This window comes from Ogataea polymorpha, assembly GCF_001664045.1.
Source record: "Ogataea polymorpha strain NCYC 495 leu1.1 chromosome Unknown OGAPOscaffold_6, whole genome shotgun sequence".
Classification (NCBI taxonomy): domain Eukaryota; kingdom Fungi; phylum Ascomycota; class Pichiomycetes; order Pichiales; family Pichiaceae; genus Ogataea; species Ogataea polymorpha.
In genome coordinates, this window is record NW_017264703.1 from 590,404 (window position 1) to 616,776 (window position 26,373).

Genomic DNA, 26,373 nt, shown 5'->3' on the forward strand with positions numbered 1-26,373 from the left:
TCTATCGTATATCCAAAACGAATAAATTGGCATCAATAGTGTATTTAATGAAATTACTTGCAATTATTTCATGCATCTGTGCACCACTAAAATTATCTATGCGAAAGAAGGTCTGCCTTTTTAAAAGGACAACAAGTCAACAACCCCATTCCCTTGACCGCTGGATGAACTTTGACTAGTAACTTCTTCTTTAGATGTGGACGACACAGGTCCAGGTCCATTCCCGATAGAATGATTTGCAGGAGTAGCAGGAGTAGGAGATGTTTTAGCAGTTGTAGAAGTCGATGGCTGAGAATGAGTCTTCGTTTTGGCAGACGTTAACAGACTGCCAAATATATCTTCCTTTTTCTTTGGATGGGAAATGGCTGGTTCAACTTGGTTAGACGGTGGCGGAGAAAAAGGTTTTGCGACAGGCGATTGAAAGAAAGAAGCTGCTGGATTGCTAGCTTGTTGACCATATGATGCGTTCAGAAGGTCGGTGAGATTGTTGTGAGGCTGCACAACCTGCGCAGGAGTAGACGCACTTTGGAATTCATCAAACTCTTCTTCTTCATCGTAAACGGGCCCAGCGGTTGAGGTGGCAGCCGGTTTATCGTCAAAAGAGAACAAATCAACATTGGGTTGGGCGCTCGCTGTAACACTTGAGGCTTGCACGGACGGTTTACTGGTTCTCTTGGGTTTGGCGTGATCCTCAACATCATACTCCTCAAATTTTTTGGACGCGTTTGTGGGAGCTTGCTCTTCAAATCTTTGCCCAAAAACTCCGCCATCGCCGAAAACTCTTCCAGCGTACCCGGCATCCTCCTCGTCATAGTCGTAGCTGGATGAAACAGCATTTGCTCTTCTCAACGATGAGGATCCCATGTAGGTCGAGTTAGAGGAAACAGCTCCAAATTTCTTTGCGTTCTCCTTGGCCTTTCTTCTTTCCTGACGAATTTTGGACTCGTCGTTCAGCAAAGCCGAAAGTTCCCTAGCTCTGTTGCGAACGTTAATACCTTGGTCAACTCCCTTCGAATCTATATAATGGAATGATTTGAGCATGCTTACTAAGTTCACATTGGCTCTGGCATCATCAACAAAGCGTTCAGAGCCGTGTTTCACCAGGTACTCCATGAGCTGTAATGCCTTGTATATCTGTCTCCATTCATGAGCTGACTTTTCAGTAAACCGTCTAAATATCATTGCACAAATCTCTTCCCTTTCAGGATAACTGAAAGTTCCTCTCGCAATCTCGGACATGACACTTGTTGGTGTACCCCAAGGTTCATTATTCGTAGCTTCCCTAACCTTGGCCTCCATCTCACTCAAGTTGAGAACCGCATTTTGAGCTTTTCTAACGTACGCTTTGACCTCGTAAAGAGAGAGATTATTCAATGTTTTTCCCAAAGAGTCCATTTTCTCAGTATGAATAAATCTCAAATTTATCTTCGTCAACCAATTGTCCAGAAACTTTAATCGTCGCTCTGAACAAGTTTCATAACCATCGCCGCGACTATTTTAGTAGCTTATCTAAGTTGGGCTGTGCAAAATTTGTTCCTCCAAAATTTAGTTTTAGTCTGAGATATAAAAAGAGGAGTCTTAAGAATTGAGTTCCAAGTTGAGACAAGTGTTGATCTCATAAATGTCATCTCACAATACTGTTGCTGTTGAAAGTCCAATTTTCTCAGATACGACTGAAATTTCTTCAGACGTTGAGCACAGTCATCAAATATCAGGAAAACCCCAAACTGAAGGTATCAGCAAACGGCGATCAGTTGCCTGTAAAGCGTGTCATGCTTTAAAAGTGAAATGCGTTCCTGGTGATCCTAAGAATCAGTTGGGTACCTGTGTTCGGTGTCTTAAGGCTAATAGAGCTTGTGAGTTTGATCTGACGCAGTCCAGGAAAAAAAAGAAGCCCTCGGGACCAGGCAGCTCTATCTCTAGATTTCGGCTTCTGGAATTCAGATTAAAGGAACTACAGGACCTTTTGGAATTAAAGAATAAAACCATCGATCAACAGGCCAAAACAATTGCCAAACAACAACATATGATGATAAGTCCGGATGTTTTGAACGATGACTCTCGGCGCCAAATTTTGCAAACTCCGCCGTCGACGGTGAATCCCAATTCGCAATCTTACACAACTACTGATAAGTCTGAGAGTTTGTCGTCCGCTCAACGATTTGAAAAGGAGATCAGATTTCTTGAAAGTGTTTCAAAAGAGCAATCCTTGTGTTCTACCTCTGCCATAGTGAACATTTCTGAGCAAAGAATTCGAATGTGCAAGGCAAATTTGAACTATCGTGAAAACGACATTATTTCAAGAGGGTTACTGACAGAAGAACAGTGCGGTAGACTGTTTCAGATGTTTTTGGATAAGATACTTCCAAAAAGCCCCATTTTGCAAATGCCTAGAGATACAACTCTTGCATCAATGCGACAAAAGAAACCGCTTCTACTTCTATCTTGTGTTTATGTTGCCACAATTTTAGATGAAGAGCCATGTTACATTCCACTGGAGCTACAATTGCGCATAGAAACACTGGTGTTTGAAACTCTGATTGGTGAGATCCTTTTGATAGGAGAAAAAAGTCTCGAGCTGCTTAAATCGTTACTACTTTTGTGCATATGGTATATTCCACCCGAACTATTTCAACATCGAAGATACCACATGATAAACTCCCTTTGCGTCTCAATGTTACACGATCTGGGTATGACCGGAAGGCCTTATTTCTTTTATAGCAAAGAAGAAGGAGCTGTAAAGAAAAGGGCTGCTTGTGCTTTTGAAGACCCTGAAGATTTAGAGAGCAAGAGTTTGTTGTTATTGACATATTTCAATTCGGTGTCGATCTCGTTGTTTCTAAGAAAAAGGCTGCCCGTGCAATGGACTGACTATTGTGATCAGTATTGTATTGATTTGGAGGCAACAAAAAAGCCACGCTACATTATGGTTTCCATTTATTCTAGACTCAACTGCATTCTCGAAAAAATACACTATGGAATCAATTCAACTGTGGAGCAACCAACGGCTATAGAGCTAGACTATGGAATAAACAAGTACATCACAGAAGAGATTCGAAAAAAGCTCAATACACTCAAGGGAAAGATTATAGATTTCACGAAAGATGATGAACAATCCTTTCATTCAATGATGTCATACTTTTTTTCAGTCCAGGCATATCTTCATGAGCCAGCATTGCAGGCCATGTTTAGTTCAAATATGGCAGAATTAGGATCTCTTCCAGATTATTTGGCAGAAGCAATTGAGTGTTCTACGGAATCTTGCGTTCTAGCACTCAAACACTTTCTGCACTTGAAAGAAGAATCTATCACAGTGGAACCGTTTTTCCACTCATCACGAATAATCTTCACCGCAGGCATGTTGTTGAGAATTCGCTATCTGAGCATCAGCATTCCGGTTTTGAATCAGTATAGTTGCATGACAGAAGATACGATGAATGTTGTCAAAAGTTTGGCCTCGTTGGTTTATCGGACATCTCTGAAGTATCCAAGGAACCACTTTTTGAATAAGATGCGGTTAGTGTTATCTTTATTCACGCAGACATTTTTATCGCAATGCAAATCTGCGTTCAAATCTTTGCTACAAAATAAGCCACCTTCAGGAGTTAGTGAAAAATCTGGGGTCGAATCGGCACAGCATGCCTTCGTAAATCCCTTTGGTAATTCTCATTACCCACCCGGAAATTCGCCCAACGTATCACACGAAGTGGGCTACTCTTCGCCTACGAACGTTCCCAAAGAAAATGCGAACGCATACGACCAAAATGGAAAATCTAGTGTTTCGTTAGATTACGCTCCTGACGGTACGCCCGCATCATTGCCAGGAGAAACCACACAACTAACAAACCCCCAGTTCCAACAAAATCTTCCTTCACCAGTGATAGAATCGCAGGAGGTACTGGCCCCACACATACAACCAACACTGAATTACTCTAGTGAAAATAGCATGGCAGACAACCTGGAGTATCAATACTGGGCTCTGAATGACGAATTTTGGAGTACACTATTTGTCAATATTGATGGAAGAAGTAACGAGCAAGATCTAAACAATTTTTACATGAATGAATCGCTCAATAAGCTTTAATATAAACTAGCAAATTGAGATTTTAGAAGCCTATGCTACCTTGTAGTGATCGTCTTCTTGTGACTGCCTTTTCTTACCGGTGTGAGGAGTATCACTTCTTGCCGTCGAAAGTCGCGTCAAATCGTTGAAAAAATGTCACTGGTTGTGGTGTCAGGTGGCAATTCAGAGAATTTCTTGGGATGAAAAATTATAGATTGATTGTATATTGAATTATACTCGATCAGAATATAAGATTAAAGAAGATGGTTGCTGTAAGTACTGACGGTTTTTGCTGCGAGACGCTGAATAATTGATTGTCATTATTTCATACGACAATGCACGAGGTCTGTTACATTGGATCAAACATGGTGCTACACGTCTCACAAATTCTCGAAAGACAGTATCAAATAAAATGTTATGTTCAGACGATGGCATTGTCCACAAGTAGCTATTCCAGAATTTATGAATTGAAGACGAATCTTCTTTCAGCAAACCTCGTTGTTGTTTCCTCTAACTAACAATAAAGAACCAGAAGTGGTACCCAGCAGAGCAAGTTTCTGTTGCTAAAAAGTCAAGGAAATCTGCTAAAGCACAAAGGTTGAGATCCACTTTGAAACCAGGTGCTGTTCTCATCTTGCTGGCTGGCAGATTTAGAGGGAAAAGAGTTATTTTCTTGAAAAGCCTCGACGACAATACCTTGCTAGTGTCCGGACCATTCAAAGTCAACGGCGTTCCATTGAGAAGAGTTAATGCTAGATATGTCATTGCAACCTCTACTATTGTGGACGTTGCAGGCCTCGATCTCTCCAAGTATGATGTCGCATATTTCGATAAAGACAAACCAGAAAAAGGAAACAAATCCGAGAAAGGATTCTTCGGTGAAAGTGCGAAGAAAGAGATCAAAAGTGACAGAGTAGCCGATCAGAAATCCATTGATAAGGCTTTGATCACTGAAATTAAAAAAACACCATATCTCAAACAATACTTGGCATCCTCTTTTTCTTTGAAAAGTGGTGACAAGCCACATGCAATGACCTTCTGAGTAGAGGGTCAAATGTGTATATGCTTCATATAAAGTACACTAAGTTAGAACCTCTATGTAGTAATTAGTATCTCAGATGAATTTTCCTAGAAGACGACACGGTTATTGTATTTACCCGCGTCGCCTTTCCTAGGTGTAACGTCAAAAATATACAAATGAGCACATAGAAAAGAAACAGAAAAGAAATTCAAACTATGCGAAAAAATTAAAAAAAAAAAAAAAAAAAAAAAAATTTTAAGTGCGTAGAAAGTTAGTTGACTGAACATTGCACACCATGTCTTCTTTATTGCCACTAGCATCGTACAACTTGGAGCTCCAGCCATTTTCTCCGGAACCTTGTCAACCGGAAGATTTCCCGGTCACTGTCAGATTGACCCTGGCAGCCGTTAACCCAGAGCCTTTCGACGACAAGGAAGAGCCATCCACTTTAAGAATTCTTAAAAAGTCCATCAAGCTCGATGACTATGACTCTGACGAGGAGGACTTCGATGATGACGATGACAGTGAGCAAGAATCCGAAGATGATGTTGAAGATGAAGGCAAAATCCAAGAGATCGATGAAAAGGAAGAGGAAGACGAGGACAAAGCAGGGAACGAAAGCGACGATTCTGGCGAGAATTCAGACGATAGCTCTGAAAGTGAATCGGAGAATGATGAGATTGAAGATGATGATGCAATTGAGGAGCATATCATTTGCACGCTTTCGCCAAAAAGCCAGTTCCAGCAGACTTTGGACCTGACTATTTTGCCAGATGAAGAAGTTTACTTCGTCGTTACTGGCTCTTACTCCATTCATTTAACCGGTAACTATGTGGAACATCCTTATGATGAAGAAGAAGATGACTATTCAGATGATGATTCCGAGGACGATGAAGATTTTGATAGCGATGAGTATGATCTCACCCCCGACGAAGACGAAATTATTGAAGGAGAAGATTTTGATCTTGATGACTTGGAAGGGGTTGATGACATTGAAGGTAAAATTGAAGAACTTGTTGAGGAAGATCAAAAAGCTGGTAAAAGTGAGAAGAAGAGGCCAGCTGAAGAGGAGCCAAAAGAAGTGAAAGACTCTAAAAAATCGAAGAAAGAATTAAAAAAGGAATCTAAGGAAGCTAAGGAAGCTAAGGAAGCTAAGAAAGATAAGTCTGTCAAATTCAACAAAGAGCTTGAACAAGGGCCAACAGGTCCGGCCGCTAAGCAATCCTCGAAATCCGAAGACAAGAAGAAGTTTCCCACTAAGACTTTGCAGGGTGGTGTGACTATTGAGGATAGAACTGTTGGCACGGGACCAGCGTGCAAGAAGGGACAAAAAGTTGGTGTCAGATACATTGGAAAATTGAAAAACGGAAAGGTTTTTGACAAAAACACTTCTGGCAAACCATTTGTTTTCGCTTTGGGCAAAGGTGAAGTGATCAAAGGTTGGGACCTCGGCGTTGCTGGTATGGCAGTTGGTGGTGAAAGAAGAATCGTGATTCCTCCAGCCATGGCTTATGGATCCAAAAAGCTTCCTGGTATTCCAGCAAATTCTGAGCTGACCTTTGACGTCAAGCTCCTGAGCATCAAATAGTATCGTGCTAAATACTCCCTGAATATTTCTATATAATCAAAGTACTATTCAGAATGAACGAAATATCAGTAATTCAAGAGGTCCCTTTGCCCGTAAATAGCTCCTATAATCAATACAATTCGTTCCATAATCGTCTGATTGCGTTGGTCAAGTGCGGCTGCCATTTGTTTCAATGCTTTTTTTCCCAGCGCTCGCATCACTGACATATTTGACGAGGTCATCACAGTGTCAGTAGCATACAGCATATGAAATATCCACTGCTCAAAGCAAACGTTGATATCGCGATTTAGCCATTTTGTGAAGTAAACGATTAATTTGATGTTCACATTCTCTTCTACTATTTGAGCCGTAATTGCAAAAGAAGGTTCATTATTGAAAATCAAGTGTTTCCATTCTTTTTGGTTCTGTGGCAAGTCAATGGCATCGAGCTCGGTTAGGTTTAATCTATAGTTGAGATAGGCTTTTTGACTGGACTTGAACTCTTCCAAATATTCTACCGGCCAGCGTCGATGGTTTTCCTTGTCCAAGGTTGGTTCACTGTGCGATTGCTGATTGTCTGAGTTGAAAATTCTTTTTTCCGCCACAGAAGCTTCAGAGCAAAACCCTTGTTTTTCGAACTGTTGTGCTTCTAATCGAACTAGCGCCAGATAAGAATTCACGTCAGTTGTAGCCTTACTAGCATCTACTGATTCCAAGTCCAAAGCTATCGGAAATGCTCTCCGTTGTCCAAAAATGGGATCCAGAGGCCCTTGAATCAGATTTTCTGTATTTATCTCTTTCGCTCGTCTTATCTGCTCATTGATAGTGGATCCTACATCTCCCTGGACCTCTAATTCTCCGCTGGCGTCTTCCTTTTGTTTCCGCTTATTTGGTGTATCACTGTTTCGAGCTCTCTTGAGCAATTTGACGGGATATGCCAATTTGGAACCAGCAACATCCATCCGATGTATTAAATTTTTCAAAAATTTTAGTGCATAACCAATGCACTATTCATAATACAATTTGAGTTCATGCCCAAAAGATTCTTTGACGAATCCAATGATGCAAATAAGAGCGGTGAAGACACTCAATCAAAATGCTTGACATCTATCGTTCAAAATTCTAACGAGGAACTGTATGGCAGTTTATCATTTTGTCGGAGCCAAGTACAATACTGCGAAACGCAGGAATCAGTTGAACCTCAATTCTTTTATTATCAAAACGTTTGTTCGGTCTGTCATGCAATTCTTCAGAACTCCCATATACTCGAGCTACATTTAAACGAGTTACATAGCTCTTTCTTTAAATCAAGACTAGAAAAGGTGGGTATGATATTTGAGTGTTTCAATAGCTATTGTTCGGAATTGTTTTCGTCAGTGGAGTGCAGAGAACAACATATGATTAATTGTCACGATTATCCTCAAGGTTTTGATTTCAACGGGCTACTTCATGGTCGCCACAAAGAATAAAAGAAACTACTCACACTACTGAGCTTTTCTCTCTTCTACTTGGGCCAAACTCACTGTGCTCGCGAACATTGTGTAATCTCCGACTGTTGACCGACTATTGACAAGACATATTACGGCTGATAAGTAGTTTGTCTGCCAAAATAAAAAACGGTGTCATTTGAGCATGAATAATAAATAATAGGCTGCAAGTACGAACAGCGAATTTATACTAAAAGAACTTGTTATAGACAGAATTTTAGTGATTACAGGCTAAACCTTTTTTATATACCATTGAACGGATACCAAATATTGAAAAATGGTGAGTGATTACCATGATTAATTCGCATTCATAGAAGCTAACGCAGTTTTAGTCCGGAATTCAAAGTTTATTGAAAGTAAGTACCAACATTTTGAGGCTCTCTGTACTAACGTCACCTTTCAGACTGAAAAAGAAGCACAGGAGATTGTATCTCAGGCAAGGCAATGTAAGTCTAGTTATTTTTATTCACAGAATAGACTAACGAACTAGACCGCGCACAAAAACTAAAAGATGCCAAATCTGATGCACAGAAGGAAATTGAACAGTATAGGTTGAAGAAAGAAGCGGAACTCAAGAAATACGAAGAAGAATTTCAGGGTTCGAATCAGAAACTTGAAAAGGAAGCTGAAGAGCAGATCAAAGATGAGCTTGCAAACATCAAGAAAACTTGTGAAAGTAAAAAGGAGAACGTCATCAAGCTTCTCATTGACGCTGTTATTTCTCCCAAACCTGAACTTCATATCAATGCCAGACAATAGTTCAGTCCAGAAGGAAAATGGGAATTTAAATTACACCCACTGTTCGATCGTTGTCAAGAAGAAAATCGGCAGTCAAGTTTTAGCATTTGTAACTAAGGTGAGTAACTACCGCTCTTTAGCCTTTACTAAAGGGTGACGAGTGCAATTGTTATTGAATGCTCATGTCTTGTAGTAAAATATCGATGCAGTGGTAGTTTAGTTGTCTCACCAAAAGTGGCGATCACCAACTAATTTTTATAAAATTACAGTATTTGGCTATTGTCTGTGCAAGATCATAGATAATTTGATGATTCCAGAAGCTGAGTACCCGGAGTCTGAATTGAAAAAGTACAAGATTCTGATTTCGGGGGATACCACAAGCGACCAAGATTCCTCCTTTCACTATACTAAAGATGGTGGACAGGCACAAGTCGTAAAAGTCAAAAAAACCGTCAAAAAGATTCAAACGACTAATACAGCATCAACACTACTTCGAAGGCACATTTCAGAGAGGTCTTGGACTTTGAGGAATTGGTATAGACATATCCACTGGAAGAATTTCACGCTAATTGTTCTCTGTCCGATCGTAGGGTTGACATTATGTCTTTCGTATAACACAAGACCCTACAAGCAAACACTCTATTTTGCTGCATTGCTCCATTTTTTTACGTTGATGTCGGTCAATGTGCTTTATCATAGATACCTCTCACACAGTTCATTTAACATTGAAAACGAAAAACTGGTTTTTGTGTTAGCGGCCTTAGCCTCAGGAGCGGGAATAACCTCTGCGAAAAATTGGTGTTCGTCTCATCGTGCACATCATAGATACTGCGATGTCTCCGATAAGGATCCCCACAATATTAGAAGAGGTTTTCTATTCAGTCACTGCGGATGGATGATCATAATCCATAATCTTAAGGTTTCTAGAGCCATCAGAGAGAGTAAACTTGACGAACTTCCCAACAAAAAGGTTGTTAAGTGGCAGGCAGATAATTATCTTCTACTATTTATTACTGTTGGGCTCATAATACCAAGCCTTATTTGCGGATGGTTTTGGGACGATTACATCGGTGGGTTGATATATGCCGGATTCTTTAAAACGGCTCTAGTGCAGCACTCTGTCTTTGCAATTAATTCCTTTGGTCACACTATTGGTACTAGACCTTATAATGACTGCAAGTCTCCCAGAAACAACGTGCTGCTCAACTTGATAACATTGGGTGAGGGGAACTTGAATTTTCATTATGAGTTTCCTATGGATTACCGTAATAGCAACGTTTGGTATGAATTCGATCCTACTAGATGGATAATAAAATTACTTTGTTATCTGCATTGTGTCAAACATTTGAAAAAGACTTCCAGCTCTACAGTTGAAATGTCGTATGTCCAACAACAGCAGAAGTTAATTGACAACAAACGTTCGCAATTGAACTGGGGGATTCCGATTGAAAGGTTACCAGTATTCTCTCCTGATGAATTTCGAAGACTGGCCGAGAAATCTAGGAACAGATATCTAGTGGTAGTTTCAGGGATAATTCATGATGTCACTCCTTTTGCAAAAGACCATCCAGGAGGATTACCTTTAATCAAAGCTGCACATGGCAAAGATGCCACCACTGCCTTTAATGGTGCAGTTTATCAACACTCCAACGCAGCAAGAAATTTACTAGCTACAATGCGCATAGGAGCTTTGGGAGGCTCTGAGACCCTTTTCTGGAAACAACAGCGAATAGAGAACAAATCTGTTCCAATAGATAATGACACCGATGGGAACAAGATTGTGCGAAGTGGAGCTCAGGAAACTGTGAACAAAGTTTATGGCGGCACTGCCGATGCGGCCTGATTCCATTCTAAGCTTTCATATTTATTTTGACTTGATACTCTGAAAATAGACGAATTTTAGAGATCAATCCAGCCAATACATATATCGCCGAGAGTAAGGTTTGATGAAAACATAAATAAGTCGACAACAAAGATCAATTTTCGACGGCAGCCCCGCTCATTTCTTAGTAGTGAACACGAACGAGGCGTTAAATGTACGAATCAATATCTGAAGAAAAGAAAAGCTCGTCCGTCGCAGCAAGAGGCTGTCTAAGTCCCACATATGCCGCTCGGGAGAAAACATGTGTGCACTAAAAAGGATCAAACTGATATTTGGAGGAGCCGGCTCTCCACATCCCTAGCGAGCCTGCAAACCATTCGGATGACTCTTATAGCTCCTTTCCTTCGAGATTATACGGAAGATAATGCTGTAAATTGTATATGAACAAAGAGTAGATCAAAATCTCAGGATAATGCAGGTTTGTCACAAACTGGGTATTCCTGTCATATAGTTTTTTGGTGGGATTCCGTTGAGGCCAACTCTGTTTCAACTCGAGGAGGTAATATCTCGATTTCAGAGAGACGATCCAAATCCTCGAAATGCATGAAAACCTGGATGTGCCTGATCAGCCTGCTGTTGACTGGGTGGAGTCAATGAGTTCCTAGAACCCCAGGATTGATGCTTCAGCCCGATACTGGTCTAGGCGCAATCATGGGTGGAATAATCGTTACCAATGCTTCGGAATCTAAATGCACTTAGTTTTGGTTCTCCGGAGGATTATTGTGCTGAAAGTTATCCTTAGTGGTAATGCAGTAACGCATGCTAAAAATCAGCCTTGCAAATACTGCAGCGGCTTTCATCTGACGACTTTGTTTGACGTTTCATTGAGGACACGGGGATTCATTGTCGAGCCTAAACTGAGATTGCGTATGGGGCCTGAAAAACAATTGATTTCTATCATCATCGTCATTATCATTAGAGAGCAAATTCAATTATAACCGGTTTGTTGCCAGTGGATCTCGGCTGCAGTGCAGTGAGATTCATGGATTTACAACCACCGGTGGTTAGTGAAATGGGCACAAACGATGTGAATTAGCACCAATCCACCTTTTGCTCTTGAGTTTGAGTTATGGAAGCCCTGTTTTCGAGAGACCTCATCTCATTAGTAGGTGAATTTGTAAATATTGTGCTCAATGTTAGAGTTACCGGACATGAAGATGAAAAGTTGTCCAACTGGGTAGTGCCAAGTAAACTCTTTCATTTGATCCCCAATTCAATGGTGATAAAAAAGATTTGATATATCAGGCACCGGAGTCGAGCATGGTTGTGTGGGAGACCTGCAAGTTCCCATAATCTCTGATCAGAGCAGCAACTGACCGCCCATCAATTCGATTGCCGATTTATCGGGGAAGCGTCGACTTCAGATAATACTATGTTAGGGAAGAAAGGCATGGTACAAACAGTAAAATGGAGCTATTCTGAAGGGCTTGAGATGTCAACAATGGACGCAATGAAGTCGACTAATCTTGAATCGACAGGAAGGGGATTTTGAATCTTGATCTTGCATTCAGGCTTAGCCCATCGGAGCAGAGAGGCCCAATACAGGAGTCAGATAAATAAATGCCATATCCAATTGTTCAACTCTCCGTATTTTTGTCGGAGACTTGCCTAATTGAGGTTATATTTTATAGTGAAGTATATACACAATTGTTTATATAAATAATAAAGTTTGTGAGCATCAAATAGGCAACTTTTTTCACTATATGACCATTCCACCTCCATATTATAATAGTGATCCACATTCGTTTGGCTTTTCGACAGCCAGGTCAAGATGGCCAAAAATTCTTCACACAGCAATCGATGACACGGCTTCTGAGATCTCGAATAGAGAAGATATTGATGCGAAAGCGGAAGGAGCTCAAATTATTGAGGAAATCAATCAATTGATTGAGGAATTACTAACCAATTCACGTCTCACGCCTTTTTCGGACCTTTCCATTCCAGGATTGAGATCCTATAATGAAACTTTGTCAAAAATTGGAGAGGTGACGTGGTTGACTGGTCCTTGGTTATTCTGTGAGTGTTACCTGTACAGACGTCTGGATACAATTTTCAAGAATAAGTCAAAGTGGCAACATTTTGATGTGTTTGAAAGGCTCAAGAGAGAAACATTTAAGTCGTCGGCGTTGGGAATATACGAGCTTGCAATTACATATAAGCAGTTAAACAGCCAAATTCAAGTAAAAAAAGATGATGAGATGGATTTGGAGAGCTTGCAATTGTTATTTGAAGAATTTGTTGATATTTCATTGTGGGGTAATGCTACCGACTTATCTTTGCTAGCAAACGCATCTCTAGATGATATCAAATCCGTTCAAGGCAAAGAGGCACGAGCAAAATCGTCACAAAATATATTGTGCAACGATCTGCCCCAGGCTTGGGACCGTCTTCTTTCTTTACCATTGGCAAAAAGGCGAATTGATTTTGTTTTGGATAATGCAGGATTTGAGTTATTCACAGACTTGATGCTCAGCTTGCTGTTGCTGGATACGAAACTCATCGAAAAAGTGGTTCTGCACTGTAAGTGTAGACCATGGATGGTGAGCGATACTATGAAAAAGGATTATCACATTTTGATCAACGATCTCAAAGATCCTTCTATTTTTGGTCAAAACAGAATCGAAATCGATTTCCTGGTCTCAAAGATCGAAAGTTATAGAATTCAAGGGAAGATAGAATTGCAAGAGTCGGAATTTTGGACAGTGGATCTTGATTACTGGAATTTGAGCCCTTCTGAGACCAAATTTGGGGGGGCTGAGCTGTACAAGTATTTTCAGAATTCCTGTTTAGTGATCGTTAAAGGTGACCTAAACTACAGAAAATTGACCGGAGACAGGCATTGGCCAAGAGATACTCCATTCACCACAGCAATCAATACACTGGCAAGTTCAAAAATCCATATCCTTGCATTGAGAACGTGTAAGGCAGACGTATGTGCAGGTTTGTCGCCAGGAAAAGACGAAGAACTCTGTCAGTACTGGAAAAGTCTAGGAAACGAATACGGGGAATTGTGGTGCTCGAGTGGAAAATGGGCGGTCATATCATACAGTGATGGTGAAAAGTGAATTTGGTAGCCCATGAGCCAGTGATGGCTATTTATCACTTTTGATTATTGGTCGGTAGAGGCAATGGGGCTGGAAACGGCATAAATGGCATCATAGTAGGTACCATTGTAGCTAAGTGTTGCCGCTTGTTCGGCTCTTCTTCCCTTTCATTTTTTCTCTTATGTTGTTCCACAAACAAATCTACCTTTCGCTGTAATGCCTCGTCGACTTCAAGAGAATCAAGATAAATGTCCTCTTGACCACAATTCGGACACTTGAAATCTGACTCCAAAAGTAGATCTTCAATGTAAGGTCTTGAATACAGTTGTTTGCAACATTTAGTTCTCACAGGAGTTTTCCAAAGCTTACCTGAATGAGGATCCCTTAGTTCAGGATCTTCAATCGGGAAATCGTCTTCCTCTTGCTTAGATTGCTGAATGGTCTGATATCTTTGCCACGCTTTTTTATCAGCAACTGCCACCACGTATTTTCCCTCTTCATTCACCATGAAGTTCTGATTAGGTTCGTTGACGATGTCAGTCGGATTATCAACAGTGCGTAAATACGATTTTGGTATTCCAGTCGTTTTTTTGATCCTGATGCCATCCCAATTGGGATCATTATTCTTTGGACAGTTTCTAATATGATGTTTCCCTTTCTCGCCGCATTTATAGCAAATGTAATATTCAGGAATGTTTTCATCAAGTTTCAAATTTTGTCTATTACTTTCCACTCTTTGTGCAGTGGCCATGAGAGCCTGTTGTTGATTCCACTGGTCGTCCTGCTGATTGAACATCTGACGAATTCTCTCCTCTTCATTAGTAGGTATGACCGGTGCTGAATCTGTCGTTGAGACTGGAATCGGAGCTTGAAATTTTGCAATCCTTGGCTTTCCTGCCATATATCGCAAAACGTTTCCTCTTCCTTTCTTGCCACCTGAAGTTCTTCTTACTAGCACTGTTGATGCTCGTTGTATGACTTCATTATCATCGTCGTACTCCTTATCTGGATCTTCAACATGATATAATAAAATATCTGTGTCCGTGGAATTAATCAGCTTATTGGCATAAATAATTTCTCGTTTGAGTTCGAATACCGTAAGCCCAGTACCATCAAACTTGATGGTCGAAATCAAGTCATCGCGTTGCGATCTGAACTTATAGTATATGACAGCCATATAAAAGAAACTTCACAAGTTCCGCCACTAACTTCGCAGCCCCGAAATATTATTTTTCTATCGGTGGTGTCAAGCGAAGACTATATAGTCTTACATAAATTATTACGAAGGTAAAACGTTGACAATCTCTCATAACGTAATCAAGTTTTGTTACTTGAGCTAGCTTCCAGGTCCAAGTTTAGTTGGAACAGTGTTAGAATTTTGATTCGACCGAATTACGAAGGAAAATCTTTTGTGTGGGGTTGCTCCATTCGCTTAACACCTCTTGAGTGTGCATCCACGTCTGGTTCGTATTGTATGAAAACTTCAACTAGGAGGTGGGAATCGAATTGCTTCTTACAAGACATTGGTTTCTATTAAAAAATTACCTCTTATACAGTACGAACCTAACTGAGTCATGGCTGAGTAATATGAATCCACCCACATGACTAGTTAGTACTTTAGCAGCACTTCTTCAAACGTATTGATCTTGTTAGCATGATTTGAGAACTTGTAAAACTGTTGCTTACGTGACCAGCGCTGCATCACTAGCTTTGAATCAGCAAAACTAATTTCTATGGGCTAATGGAAAACAAGCCAGTTGCTTGGCACGCAGCCCAGCATCGATTCAAACCCCGCTTCAGCCAGGCAAACCTCTTCCTCGAATGACTACTACACTTCTCTGGCCACGATGCAAGATATATATTGAGATGAAGTGTTAAAAATCAAGGTTTCCCGTATTGATTTCCTTTACTAATCTACCAACGTGGCTCCAAGCTACTGTCAGCCCCACGCATGATCTTCTTGCAATCTAGCCTCGGGCTATGCTGCAGATTGAAGTTTATTCCCCAGTTGTTGCATGTATAATTCGTTACGTAATAATTGTGCATCCACCCCGAATTTTCTTTCGCCAAGTCTCTTAGGTCAACTTAAAATTACTCAGATTTTGATATTCTATTGATATGAACGCACCCACATATTACGAGTTCTATAGGAGAAGCACGTAGGTATTGAAAGTTTCCTATCCCTATTAACACTAAGAATCGGCACCTCACTCACAGATGCTCTGGATGCATTGATTGGAGAACAAAGAATTCAGCCTCAGTTAGCAATGAAGGTTTTAGCCAACTTCGATAGAGTCACCTCAGACAATCTACGAGACTCTGTAAAGTCAAAACTCACCTTTAAGGGCCATCTTCATACATATCGCTTTTGTGATGATGTGTGGACCTTTGTGATAAAAGATGTGAATATCAAATTCGACGATAACGAGACGGTGAACGTCGACAAGTTCAAAATAGTGGCTTGTAACAGCAAAAAGGCTGGAGAAGTCTAATTTTACGTTATGCTACTTACTCTGATCAAATGTTTAGGTCGATTCAAAACATTTAGGTTTCGAAATTGTCTGACGTTAAATCCTCGTTATCGAGAGCCTTGGGTAAAACAGAATCTAGCATATAAGGTTTCTTAGACATCCCCAATTCAACCTGATGTTCTTCGCCAATATTCTGCATTGTTGTCGGTGTGGCGAGTTGCGACTCTAGTTGTCCCGGCTTTTGTGTCCTTTGATAGTCTTGGGATTTACCAATCGTGGTATTCACGGAATGCTTCACGTCTGCAGTAATTTCCGGAACCATCGAATTGGTTAGTGTGGCAGTCACACTTTCCTCATCAGCCACGCTTAGAAGATGGTCACTGATGCCAGGATGACTAATATTTCGGTTTTCGTGATCATGTCCTTCATTGAAAAAACGACTCTGACTCTGAGTATTTGCCTGAACAGGTTCCGTTCGTAACCCAGTACCATCCAAAATTGTCTGTGGCCCGTCACAATGCTCATCGGATATGAAGGCAACTAGTCTCTCTTCTATAGTTTCACCATTCTGGTTACTACTGGATTCCTTATGCAATGATGGAGAAGAAATCGGGTACAATCCTTCCGTTGTACTCTTTGAGTTCTGAGGTGTATCTTGGGCACTGCTCAATTTTATACTGTCTGTCGATAGAATTCCTGAACCGATATTTGATGTTGGGGACAGCTGCTCTCGTTCCCCGTTGGGAATTGCAATGCTCAAATCCGAGTTTAGATAGGAGTCAAAAACAGTGGGGTCCCCGGTTTCTGGTTCTGATTCATTCAAAAGCACTGAGTCTGAGACATTGATAGAGAAACCATGCAAGTCGAACGTCATGTAAACGGTTTCAGTTTTTGTTTCCACCTCAGTAGTTGAGACAGTCGCAATCGCAGTGGATATTTGAATACTTGTGATAAGAGAGGTTTGTGTTTCTACGACAGTTTCAATAACCGTCAGCGTTTTCGTACCTTTCTGAACTTCGACGCCTGGTTCAATCATTTTGGATGTTGTAAGGAAATCTTTGTTCTGATAGCTGGAAGTCTCAGGTTCACTTTTCAGCGATATGTGTTTCTGATGGCCGTTAGTGTCCATTGACCTAGTGACGCTACTACAAACTGTTTGCGTTTCGTTTGCGAACGTTTCGACTGGGTTCGGAAATGTATACTCACTATTTTCGGTATCATGTTGTTCGCTTATTTTATGCTCATCTGTCGCCGAGTTATCTGTAGGCAAATTGGATATATAGGAAGAGCTGGGCATGTATGTGGTAGTAGACGGAGGACCCTTCGGAAACACTTCACTTGAGGCGATTGGCTGAATTGTGAAATAAGCTGATGAGTCTGTCAACTGTTTGGACTTGTAGTATTCGACTGCCTTTGTTTGTATGTGCTGGAAATACCCGTTAACATGGAGGTATTGGAGCACAAAGGCCATCAAAGATGCAACTATAACTGAAAAAAGAACTTGAAACAACGATAAATACAACGGTTTCGACTCAGCGAGCTTGGAGGGTAGTTCGATGACATTCACAGTATTTGCTGCTGATACGGACGCAAGATATTCACCATTTTCTGAAAAAACAACCCTCGTAATTGCAAAACCGTGCACTTTATCAAACTTCTTCAGCAGTTTCAAATCATGCGATCTAACTAACAGAACTGAGCAATCAGATCCTCCTAAAGCAATCAAACCGCATTGACTGTTGGTATCCATTGAGGTAATCCCTTTTAAAGTTCTAGCTATGACAGCAGTTTTCGTCACTGCCGATTTCGCAATAGAAAATTTACCCACCACAACTCCACTTTTGCTAGAACCAGCTATTATAACCATGTTGTTGTCATAAAATTCAATCTTCGACATCAAAAAATTGACCTTACTTTTGAAAATAGACCTCCCAGTCACTGTCGATATTGCTTCAAAATGATTCGATGTGATGTAGCACATCATTTTGCCATCAGGAGAAATGCTGATGTCCTTCACGTCGCCAACGGTCATAATTTTGAATTTTTCCTCCAGATCACCCGACATATCCACAATATATAGGGATGACGGTTCATCGCTCATCGCGATAACGCCCAGTGTAGCATCCTTAGTCACTTTAGTCAGTTTTTGGTAATGCTGAGGATTGTTTCCAGGATGAATCTGGCAACTCTCGACAAACTTCAAGTGATCATTATGGTATTTAAACCTCCTCAAGTGTTTGTTCACTCCTCGCCTGATTGATTCTGAATTTTCATTAATTCCAACCAGGATCTGGTTATTATTTGCATCCAACGACATCGGACAATCCTCTTTTTCATTCAAAACCAGTTCTCTATACCGTTTGATGGGCTTCCTGGAGTTCTCTGGCTGAATCAGAAGGGCTGTAATTTTATTGGGAATCCCATTGTTTCCTTCTCCTCCGCCTCCTGTGACGACCAAAAGCTTGTCACTGATGAATTTTGTTCCGTAGATTGGATATCCTACGTCAAGTGTGTAATTCCTAAACTTCACCATTATTACTGTCTTTTCTCACTCGGTAAGATATTTTTATAAACAAAATACGCACTAAGCAGAAAAAAATTGGTGGTGATGTACGGTTTTCTTAACGACATCGTTTGAAGAAACCCAATTGTAATTATATATATCTGTTACATGCAGGTGCTTGGGGTCAGACAAGGGTGAACGGATATGTCGAAGCAATTTACAAAGTAGAATTGTTTTTCACACCACTCTCCTAATCGAAGCTCCTTTCGAGAGCTTCAGGTTATTTGTTGCGCAAATGCACCTGACTGTGTGTATTCGGGTACCATCAAACTCTAGGGCTAAATACCTGGTGGATCCATCGATCAATCTGGAGGCTTAATGAGACCCTTTGTTTTTGCTATGGATCATGATCCCTCGGTAATTCATTTTGCTCAGGGACCTCAAAACATGTTCCCTCTGGTGAAGTTGAAAGTTTTGTATGGATGCTAGCAGCATCTTCTTCAATCATATACTCCTCAAAGTCCACCATAGGTTCATGAGCTTTTGATTGTAGACTTTGGAAACTGCCTGATGCTTGAATTTTGTCTGTATATGCATCCTCATTTGTGGAGGACAATTCTGTTGTCATTTTATTTTGCATGTCACTGCGATTTTCTATCTCGTTCAATTCATCCGGAGTCAGATCAATTTCAAACAAATCGTTACTCAACGTAAACGAATAGTCTTCATTTCGGCATGACACTGTATACTTGACCCACGGAAAACTCTGGAATTTGAATTGAGGCTCTTCAATCTTAAGGTAAGTGACCTTGAGATCACTGTAAAGAGCTGAAGGTAAATCAAACTCTATATTGATTGAGGGAACTTGCTTCGCATGTGGGGATTTGGAGTTGTCTAGTACTTTGAGTTCCTCGTTCAAATCATAATATATCAAATCATTCTTATTTTGTTTGAGGAGATGAACATTGGATATATGCTGTTTTTCTATCGTTTCAAAATGTAAAAGGTCCATTTCGCTTTGCATCTCACCCCCGGAATTGCCCTCGAGTTTCGGGATCATCCAAGAAAGACAATTTTTCTCCATATTGTATACAACAGATCCTAACTTTGTTTTAAACCTCAGTGGCTTATTAAAGTTGACTTTAAGACTCCTTAAGGGAATCATCAAGGGAATGTGCATGTTCACATCGCGAAGTGAGTAGCGTTTTTTGAAGCTCGTCTTGATCTCCACCTTGATGCGCAATTTATAAATGTTGTTCTTCCTGAAGATTTTAAATTTTGGCCTTATCATTATCAAAGGCTTCAGTCGAACAGTGTTGGAGATCTGATAACTTAAAAGCTTGAATGTCCCATCGGGGGGTACAAATGTTATAGAGTCCTGAATATGTGACAGAGTTACGGATTGATGAAAATTCAGGTTAGTAAATACCAATCTCTCGAGTTCATCGTCTCTGCTGAAACTTTCGTTAATTCCCATTTTTAAAACAGGCATTCCACTTAAATAACACTTGCACTCAACTTCCCCATGAATCGTGTTTAGCATTATACGTCTCGTACTGAAGTTATATTTGAACTTGATGATTTCCGTAAAATTTATGAATATTTCATTCTTACTGTAGAAAATCCCCTTTGGTCTCCAAGAAATGTTGTTAGTGGGCGTACGAGATATGCTGGAGTTTATGTCTTCACCACCTGGGCTAGCATTGATGTACTCTTTTAAAATGTTAAAGTCGGTTAATTGAGGGATCCCATAATCTAGTGTCTCATCAAAAAGTTCATAAACAAGAATGTAATTGTCTTTGATACATTCCGATGTAATTCTTTGGTTCATGTATTGACCCAATAAGGCTCCGATTTTTGACAGAAAAGTCATGAGACATGCTATATTCAGATTGTCAAAAACTGGGCTCATGAGGTATATATCATCACATCTAGTATAAGCAAAATGGGTGCCATTAAAGGATGCAACAGGGCATTGTGATCTTCTTTGAGCTCTCTTAAAGTATTCTATAACTGATTGAGAGTCCAAATCGTTTTTGTACTGTCTGTGTATAATAATATTGAGCTCTAGGTCAAGGACGTAAATTGCTGACGCCATACCATACGTATTGGCAATTTGGTAGGATTATTCAATTATTTTTTTGTCTGAAGGAGCAGTCGAGCTAATCCCAATTAGTACAGGAATAAACTTTGACCATGTTGAAATCCAAGATGACAAGGCTGTCTTTCGAAGAAGCTTTGAAGATAAAGGACCAGTTGAGACTTCACAGGTGGACATTAGATCCCAGGAATTTTCTTGAGAGAAAGTACACATTTCAAAACTTCGAGGATACTTGGGCATTTTTGACTAAGGTTGCTCTGAGATCTCACCTCGGCGGCCATCATCCCAAAATCACTACGCTGTATAATAAAGTCACTATTCACCTTACTACTCATGATGTTCAGGGCCTTACACAATCGGATTTCAAATTTGCTGAAAGATTTGAGAGCTACGCGAATAGGATAGGGCTGAAAGATATCAGTTAATCGGTATTCTCCGTATTAGTTGTATACACAATATATGAACCGTGAATTGTTCACCTAGGCGTCTAATGTCATAAGTCAAACTCATAGGTGAGCAGGTGAGTAGCGCATACCTGCGTCTTTCAAGAGCCCTCGCTCTCGTCACAAAGTTTGCTGTTGTTTCAATTTTTTTTCCAACTTCTCGAACTCTCGTAGAGCGATCTCTTCTTCAGGATCCAAAACTGACTTCACTTGTTCCACTTCAGGGATATAGTGTTTCAGCATACTTTCAATGCCATTCTTCAAAGTGTCCTCACTGAGAGAACAGGATTTGCAGGCACCTTGAAGTTTGAGATAAACTGTTCCACTTTCTGGATCGAAAGATCTGAAATGAATGTCACCTCCATCATCCTGAAGTGCGGGGCGGATTCGCGTATTTATGAGTTCCTTGATTTCATACGTCACATCATCGTCGTCCTCTTGAGCCTCGTCCTGCTTCCTCACTATTTCATCCAGGTACTCAGGATTCAAAACAGGGATATTGGAATCCACAGCATTGGTTATCACATTCTTGACCTTTGTAGACAACGAATCCCAATGCAAGTCAGGATTATTAGAAAGCTCTGGATCAACCTTGTTCACTGTGATAAAATTGTGCCCAATGAGTAACGATTTTACCCCGTTTAGTTTGAAAAGCTCTGATGCTAGGGGCGATCTTTCCGATGCCTCAGGAAGATCATTGACTTCAACTGCGCTCGTTAGGGACTCTGGAAGAAAATTGAAATCTGTAGAAATAAATTTGAGCGCATTTTCATTTGGTGTGCCCACTGTTTTCAGTGACAGGAATCGAATCAGACCCCTGTTGAACACTGGGATGCCTTTAGCAGGTATATTAAAAGAGCGCCTAAACATTTTTGTGTTTAATTGAAAATGTAATCTTGAATCCTATATATTGCAGCTAAAAGATGACCTTTACATAATCTTGCTAGCCGATGATCGGAAAAGGTTTTTTCTGGCAAATTACATTTATTACGTATCAAATAAAGAAACATATTGTGTATTAAGCGAGTATTTCGTGCAAGGGTTTTTGCGATAATGTGCGTCATGATTTTAGAGGCATAACATTTTTTTCGAAGAAATAACTTGGGTCACCAACCAACACAAGATTACCTATTGGCAAGTAGTTGCATACAATGTAATACCCCAAGTAAGAACCGCAATATTTGTAAGCGCAGCCAACTTCAGTTGACGATTTCCAGACCAACTGCGTGAAATGTCCCGTAGCTTCCGAGTATCCTGGATCTGAGTAGTTGTACTGATTAATTTCGTCATACCATGCATCAACAGCACCAGCGGTAGCAAAATTGTAGCCGTAAGCTAAATTTTCGCCGAGACTCTGGCCATCCAAAGAGTTTCCTGAATGCACCAATTCGCCGTTACACGTGTAAGCGTCAGCGTAATTTTGTGCAACTTGAGCCACATCATCATTCCATGTTAGGTTAGGAGTATCTTCATGCAAGGCTCTAAAATAATTGTGCCTGTCTAAATACGTCTGGGCGAATGATGAGAGCGATGAAGCAGATACAGAGGAACTTGAAGACGATATAGATGAAGATGCAAGCAGTGACGATGATGATGTGGATGTTGATGATGTTGATGGGTCGTCGCTTAAGCTTGACGTTGGTGTGACGCTTGCCACAGATGAGGAGACATAAGAGTCTGTGACAGCGAGGCCTGCACTGGTTGTTGAAGAAGGACTGGAACTCGACAATGACTCCTCTGAAGTTGTAAGTGTTGCGGTTTCTTTTGATAAAGGTGAGATTATCACAGTGTTGGATTCAGCACTAGATTCCAAAGTAGTCTGGCTTGATTCTGACAGCGTTAAGAAAGTAGACTTCGGATCCAAATTTCCAGGGTCAGCCGAAGATGAGCCAATCTCGTTCGTGGAAATTTCGAAAGTAGAGGTCATACTCGGCGATATATCAGATGGGGAACTTACAGCATGAGAAATACTCGTATGCGGAAGATCGCCCAAGCTTCTGCTGTTAGAAGTATAATCCTGCTGAAACCTGCTAGACGAATCCGACTCCACTCTGTCAGCATAGACATATTCATACTTGAAAACCGTATGAAAGTTCACAATACAATTGGCATCACTTTGAGTGACCACTTCCTGTGTAAGTGCTCTATTTAAATAGCTCACAATAACTAGAGATTTATAAAAGCAAGATGATTTCATTTGAATATAGCCGGAATGATGTGAGCGCCAGCAGGAGTGCCTAAATTTATACTCAAGCCTGCAAAGCGACTAGGCATGACAAACGAGGAAAAGCTAATCATCAATCGGTAGATAGAGACCAGCCATCTTGGTTATTCTTCGGCAATTTATAATTAAAATACAGGTTTAAAGCAAAACATGCGTAATATTAACATTAGCTTATTATCATTTTAGTAAATTTTTATCTGACTATTTCCTGATGTAGTAATCAGAACACATTATTCGCAGAGTCTTTTTTTCCTGCAGCAGCGTGGCTGGCTTTTAGTTCGCGTTTGAACCCCATAGTCTCAAAAAATCAGCATTAAATTGCAATCCCAATTTTAGTTCCCACAAAGTGAACATATTTCGATGTAAAGTCAACTTTTAATGCAGCGGGATTGGGTATCATCGGTGCATTCAGGCATAGTGATTTGATTGGAGAATCTATGGTAATTTGACTCATGCGTCAGCGGTATCTTTACCGGTTTGACATCGAAGTTCGCGTCTTTATGATTCCAGCCATAGTATGTACCAGACCTCAGAAATCCCCACCCAAAGTTGGACAAATAACAAAAGCCTAAGATCATAAACAGTAAAGAAAAACTTTTGGCATTCAAAGGCTCTGCAAAAGAGCTCAAAATGCTTCCGAGAATCTCTGCCAACAAAGTAGTATAGGACACTGAGAGGAATGGGTTTCTGTTCATGCAAGCTTCCCATTGTAAGCATGTTTCCTGTAAAGCTGGAAGTCGGGTATAGGGATCACAGTGATTCTCAACATATTTTCTTCGGCATGCTTCTATTTCAAAGTAGGAAGTATGAATCTTTTGTTTGACTGCTCTTTGGATATCAATTTTTATACCCTGTATGCCATCATAGCCCAGTTTCAAGCAGTAACAGGCCGTCAAAGTGTTTAACAAAATTTGAAGATAAGTCAATAATAAATATGGTATCTTCAAACATGGTTTTGACTCTTGTGTCCATGGTTGAGGCAATAATTCAGAGTCTTCTCGGGGTAAATTGAAAGAAAAGTAATAATGGTTATGAACTTGAAAGTCATAAGGTTCTGTTTCTCTTGCCTTTGATTCTGAAAATGAATGTTTGTTTATAGTTTCAATCACATTTCCCTGTTTCGCTATTGATCCAGTCTCATCGCAGCTCAGTGTGGATTCTTCAGCATGTTGCAGTTTCGAGTCTCCTGTAATCTCAATTTCCGCATTTCTGTGAATCTTATTAATTCGTCTTCTTGACCGAGCTAAGCGTGCGCCCGACTCAGTTGGATGAAAAATATCGATTATCCTGGACGTTGGATTCACCTGTTCTTTGAAATCACCCACGATGCTGGATCTTTGACCATCCATATTAATTGGCTTTTCTTGGTCCTGATAAAAGGATACATCAGGCATAGAGACGTCCTCATCCGAATTCCTCTCAGGGTCAACTTTATCTGTTGTGTTCGCCAATGATAAGTTAAGCAGACCTCCCTCTACTTCGAATTCATCATTCAAAGTCAAATGGCTAAAGTGATCCATGTATTCAATGTGTAATGAAAATCAGAAAGAGCGTTTTTCTTCTTTCTTTATAGCCTTAACTATTCGATAATAGAGTAAATTTTATGCAAAAGACAGACGTCTATCAAAGCAAAAAATTTAAAAAATCCGAAAAAAAGAGCTCAAAGATGGCATCCAGGAGCAAGACCAAAAAGCAGAAAGATTTTGAAAAAGTAAGGCTGAAAGTTGGAAAGACCGTAACTAAGTCTTCAAATGTGACAAATACTGCATTCCAATCCAAAAGTATTCGAGTCAAATCACAGCTATTATCGAGCCAGACTGATGACCAAGAATACCTCCGACTTCTATCGCTTTTGAAGCATCACTCACCATCATCAAGACATGAAGTTCTCGTCCAGATTGAAAGATACATTGAAAAGAATGATTTTCATAATAATTTCCCTTTTGATCAGCTTATCAGCAAACTCAAATCGTTAATTCTAGACCAGTCCAAAATCATTAGAGAACGCTGCATGATTATCTTCCATAAGTTGGCCGATGCAAAAACAGAGCTCTTGGTGTTGCATCAATCGTCTATTGTATTGTTTGTACTTTCAGGCATGAGTCACATAAGTCAATCGATAAGAGACGACAGCGTCAGGTTTCTTGATATATTGATCGGTTCCCATCGACCTATTTTAACGAATGCAGTGATGCGAGACCATTGGGGAAAAATTTTGCGAAGTCTTATTCAGTTGATAGGATGGAGGAGTGGCGAGCAGGAGCATTCGACTTTACAGTCTACGAGTTTCAGAGTTACGACTAATACTGCAACCCTAACTTCTATAAAAAGTGCAACGGCTAGGAGGCATCAGAGGTTGTTTCAACTCAAGCTTTTGAGAAGATTTCTAGAGCTTGGCGCATTGAGAGCAAGCAGGCATGAAAATAAGTCAGATCATATATTCCCCCAAGAATCACAAATTCATTCGACAACTTCTGCTTACATGATTCCCAGTGGCACCGACCCTTATGGCAATTTAAAGTTGCTGAGATTTTTCAACCCACGAACCTGCCTGGAAGTAAGGATGTTGAAGTGCAAAGAAACTCGCCTAAAGGATTGTGCGCAAAAAACGACAAACGTTAATTTGGAGGATTACTCGTCTCATGATTTAATAAATCGTCGCAAACTATTGATGGAAATATATTATGAAGGAATTCTTGAGGGCATCACTGAAATCTTGAATGATGATGACAGTGACTCTGAATTGAAATTATCTGCCTCATCATTGGAAAGAGTCTTGAAAGAAATTGCGCTTCTACACAATGAAGACATGTATAACTGATTCATACA

At 40.3% G+C, this 26,373-nt stretch overlaps 15 protein-coding genes across 15 annotated transcripts; 7 read left to right on the forward strand and 8 right to left on the reverse strand.

Annotated features, from left to right (window-relative positions):
* Nucleotides 1–37: 37 nt before the first annotated feature.
* OGAPODRAFT_17192 (uncharacterized protein) lies at nucleotides 38–1,383 on the reverse strand. Its single transcript, XM_018354957.1, has one exon. The coding sequence runs from the start codon at nucleotides 1,297–1,299 to the stop codon at nucleotides 121–123; it is 1,179 nt and encodes a 392-aa protein (XP_018209355.1). The 5' UTR covers nucleotides 1,300–1,383; the 3' UTR covers nucleotides 38–120.
* A 238-nt stretch (nucleotides 1,384–1,621) lies between these two features.
* OGAPODRAFT_77751 (uncharacterized protein) lies at nucleotides 1,622–4,084 on the forward strand (the record flags this gene model as incomplete). The annotated part of the gene is made up of 1 exon (XM_018356369.1): nucleotides 1,622–4,084. The coding sequence occupies one exon, from the start codon at nucleotides 1,622–1,624 to the stop codon at nucleotides 4,082–4,084; it is 2,463 nt and encodes an 820-aa protein (XP_018209356.1).
* A 239-nt stretch (nucleotides 4,085–4,323) lies between these two features.
* OGAPODRAFT_77752 (uncharacterized protein) lies at nucleotides 4,324–5,248 on the forward strand. Its single transcript, XM_018356370.1, has 2 exons — nucleotides 4,324–4,407; nucleotides 4,590–5,248. The coding sequence occupies exons 1-2, from the start codon at nucleotides 4,399–4,401 to the stop codon at nucleotides 5,103–5,105; spliced, it is 525 nt and encodes a 174-aa protein (XP_018209357.1). The 5' UTR covers nucleotides 4,324–4,398; the 3' UTR covers nucleotides 5,106–5,248.
* Nucleotides 5,249–5,328: 80 nt separating this feature from the next.
* Nucleotides 5,329–7,767, forward strand: OGAPODRAFT_17194 (uncharacterized protein). The gene has a single exon (XM_018354958.1). The coding sequence runs from the start codon at nucleotides 5,380–5,382 to the stop codon at nucleotides 6,670–6,672; it is 1,293 nt and encodes a 430-aa protein (XP_018209358.1). The 5' UTR covers nucleotides 5,329–5,379; the 3' UTR covers nucleotides 6,673–7,767.
* OGAPODRAFT_77754 (uncharacterized protein) lies at nucleotides 5,329–7,767 on the reverse strand. Its single transcript, XM_018356371.1, has one exon. It carries the CDS (start codon nucleotides 7,611–7,613, stop codon nucleotides 6,738–6,740), a length of 876 nt encoding a protein of 291 aa, XP_018209359.1. The 5' UTR covers nucleotides 7,614–7,767; the 3' UTR covers nucleotides 5,329–6,737.
* Nucleotides 7,768–7,894: 127 nt separating this feature from the next.
* OGAPODRAFT_17196 (uncharacterized protein) lies at nucleotides 7,895–10,839 on the forward strand. Its single transcript, XM_018354959.1, has 3 exons — nucleotides 7,895–8,494; nucleotides 8,542–8,584; nucleotides 8,629–10,839. The coding sequence occupies exon 3, from the start codon at nucleotides 9,184–9,186 to the stop codon at nucleotides 10,717–10,719; it is 1,536 nt and encodes a 511-aa protein (XP_018209360.1). The 5' UTR covers nucleotides 7,895–8,494; nucleotides 8,542–8,584; nucleotides 8,629–9,183; the 3' UTR covers nucleotides 10,720–10,839.
* A 1,605-nt stretch (nucleotides 10,840–12,444) lies between these two features.
* Nucleotides 12,445–15,017, forward strand: OGAPODRAFT_90260 (uncharacterized protein). The gene has a single exon (XM_018356964.1). The coding sequence runs from the start codon at nucleotides 12,462–12,464 to the stop codon at nucleotides 13,821–13,823; it is 1,362 nt and encodes a 453-aa protein (XP_018209362.1). The 5' UTR covers nucleotides 12,445–12,461; the 3' UTR covers nucleotides 13,824–15,017.
* OGAPODRAFT_17199 (uncharacterized protein) lies at nucleotides 12,445–15,017 on the reverse strand. The gene has a single exon (XM_018354960.1). It carries the CDS (start codon nucleotides 14,977–14,979, stop codon nucleotides 13,858–13,860), a length of 1,122 nt encoding a protein of 373 aa, XP_018209361.1. The 5' UTR covers nucleotides 14,980–15,017; the 3' UTR covers nucleotides 12,445–13,857.
* Nucleotides 15,018–15,817: 800 nt separating this feature from the next.
* Nucleotides 15,818–16,294, forward strand: OGAPODRAFT_102473 (uncharacterized protein; the record flags this gene model as incomplete). The annotated part of the gene is made up of 2 exons (XM_018353115.1): nucleotides 15,818–15,961; nucleotides 16,000–16,294. The coding sequence occupies exons 1-2, from the start codon at nucleotides 15,921–15,923 to the stop codon at nucleotides 16,292–16,294; spliced, it is 336 nt and encodes a 111-aa protein (XP_018209363.1). The 5' UTR covers nucleotides 15,818–15,920.
* On the reverse strand, nucleotides 15,818–18,816 carry OGAPODRAFT_17200 (uncharacterized protein). The gene has a single exon (XM_018354961.1). The coding sequence runs from the start codon at nucleotides 18,804–18,806 to the stop codon at nucleotides 16,347–16,349; it is 2,460 nt and encodes an 819-aa protein (XP_018209364.1). The 5' UTR covers nucleotides 18,807–18,816; the 3' UTR covers nucleotides 15,818–16,346.
* Nucleotides 18,817–18,923: 107 nt separating this feature from the next.
* OGAPODRAFT_17202 (uncharacterized protein) lies at nucleotides 18,924–20,322 on the reverse strand. The gene has a single exon (XM_018354962.1). It carries the CDS (start codon nucleotides 20,251–20,253, stop codon nucleotides 19,174–19,176), a length of 1,080 nt encoding a protein of 359 aa, XP_018209365.1. The 5' UTR covers nucleotides 20,254–20,322; the 3' UTR covers nucleotides 18,924–19,173.
* Nucleotides 20,323–20,942: 620 nt separating this feature from the next.
* On the reverse strand, nucleotides 20,943–22,181 carry OGAPODRAFT_90270 (uncharacterized protein; the record flags this gene model as incomplete). Its single annotated transcript, XM_018356965.1, has 1 exon — nucleotides 20,943–22,181. A coding segment is annotated over exon 1 (174 nt), but the record flags the coding sequence as incomplete, so codon positions are not given.
* Nucleotides 21,441–23,247, reverse strand: OGAPODRAFT_9921 (uncharacterized protein; the record flags this gene model as incomplete). The annotated part of the gene is made up of 2 exons (XM_018358075.1): nucleotides 21,441–22,147; nucleotides 22,449–23,247. 2 exons carry the CDS (start codon nucleotides 23,245–23,247, stop codon nucleotides 21,441–21,443), a joined length of 1,506 nt encoding a protein of 501 aa, XP_018209367.1.
* Nucleotides 23,248–23,747: 500 nt separating this feature from the next.
* On the reverse strand, nucleotides 23,748–25,095 carry OGAPODRAFT_17204 (uncharacterized protein). Its single transcript, XM_018354963.1, has one exon. The coding sequence runs from the start codon at nucleotides 25,062–25,064 to the stop codon at nucleotides 23,913–23,915; it is 1,152 nt and encodes a 383-aa protein (XP_018209368.1). The 5' UTR covers nucleotides 25,065–25,095; the 3' UTR covers nucleotides 23,748–23,912.
* Nucleotides 25,096–25,210: 115 nt separating this feature from the next.
* OGAPODRAFT_77762 (uncharacterized protein) lies at nucleotides 25,211–26,365 on the forward strand (the record flags this gene model as incomplete). Its single annotated transcript, XM_018356373.1, has 1 exon — nucleotides 25,211–26,365. One exon carries the CDS (start codon nucleotides 25,211–25,213, stop codon nucleotides 26,363–26,365), a length of 1,155 nt encoding a protein of 384 aa, XP_018209369.1.
* Nucleotides 26,366–26,373: the final 8 nt, after the last annotated feature.

What these genes read in the sequence shown, in the direction of transcription:
- OGAPODRAFT_17196 (XM_018354959.1), top strand. Translation starts at nt 9,184, where the DNA reads ATGATTCCAGAAGCTGAGTACCCGGAGTCTGAATTGAAAAAGTACAAG.
- OGAPODRAFT_17200 (XM_018354961.1), bottom strand. Translation starts at nt 18,806, where the DNA reads ATGGTGAAGTTTAGGAATTACACACTTGACGTAGGATATCCAATCTAC.
- OGAPODRAFT_77754 (XM_018356371.1), bottom strand. Translation starts at nt 7,613, where the DNA reads ATGGATGTTGCTGGTTCCAAATTGGCATATCCCGTCAAATTGCTCAAG.
- OGAPODRAFT_17192 (XM_018354957.1), bottom strand. Translation starts at nt 1,299, where the DNA reads ATGGAGGCCAAGGTTAGGGAAGCTACGAATAATGAACCTTGGGGTACA.
- OGAPODRAFT_17202 (XM_018354962.1), bottom strand. Translation starts at nt 20,253, where the DNA reads ATGGGAATTAACGAAAGTTTCAGCAGAGACGATGAACTCGAGAGATTG.
- OGAPODRAFT_17204 (XM_018354963.1), bottom strand. Translation starts at nt 25,064, where the DNA reads ATGGATCACTTTAGCCATTTGACTTTGAATGATGAATTCGAAGTAGAG.
- OGAPODRAFT_17194 (XM_018354958.1), top strand. Translation starts at nt 5,380, where the DNA reads ATGTCTTCTTTATTGCCACTAGCATCGTACAACTTGGAGCTCCAGCCA.
- OGAPODRAFT_90260 (XM_018356964.1), top strand. Translation starts at nt 12,462, where the DNA reads ATGACCATTCCACCTCCATATTATAATAGTGATCCACATTCGTTTGGC.
- OGAPODRAFT_17199 (XM_018354960.1), bottom strand. Translation starts at nt 14,979, where the DNA reads ATGGCTGTCATATACTATAAGTTCAGATCGCAACGCGATGACTTGATT.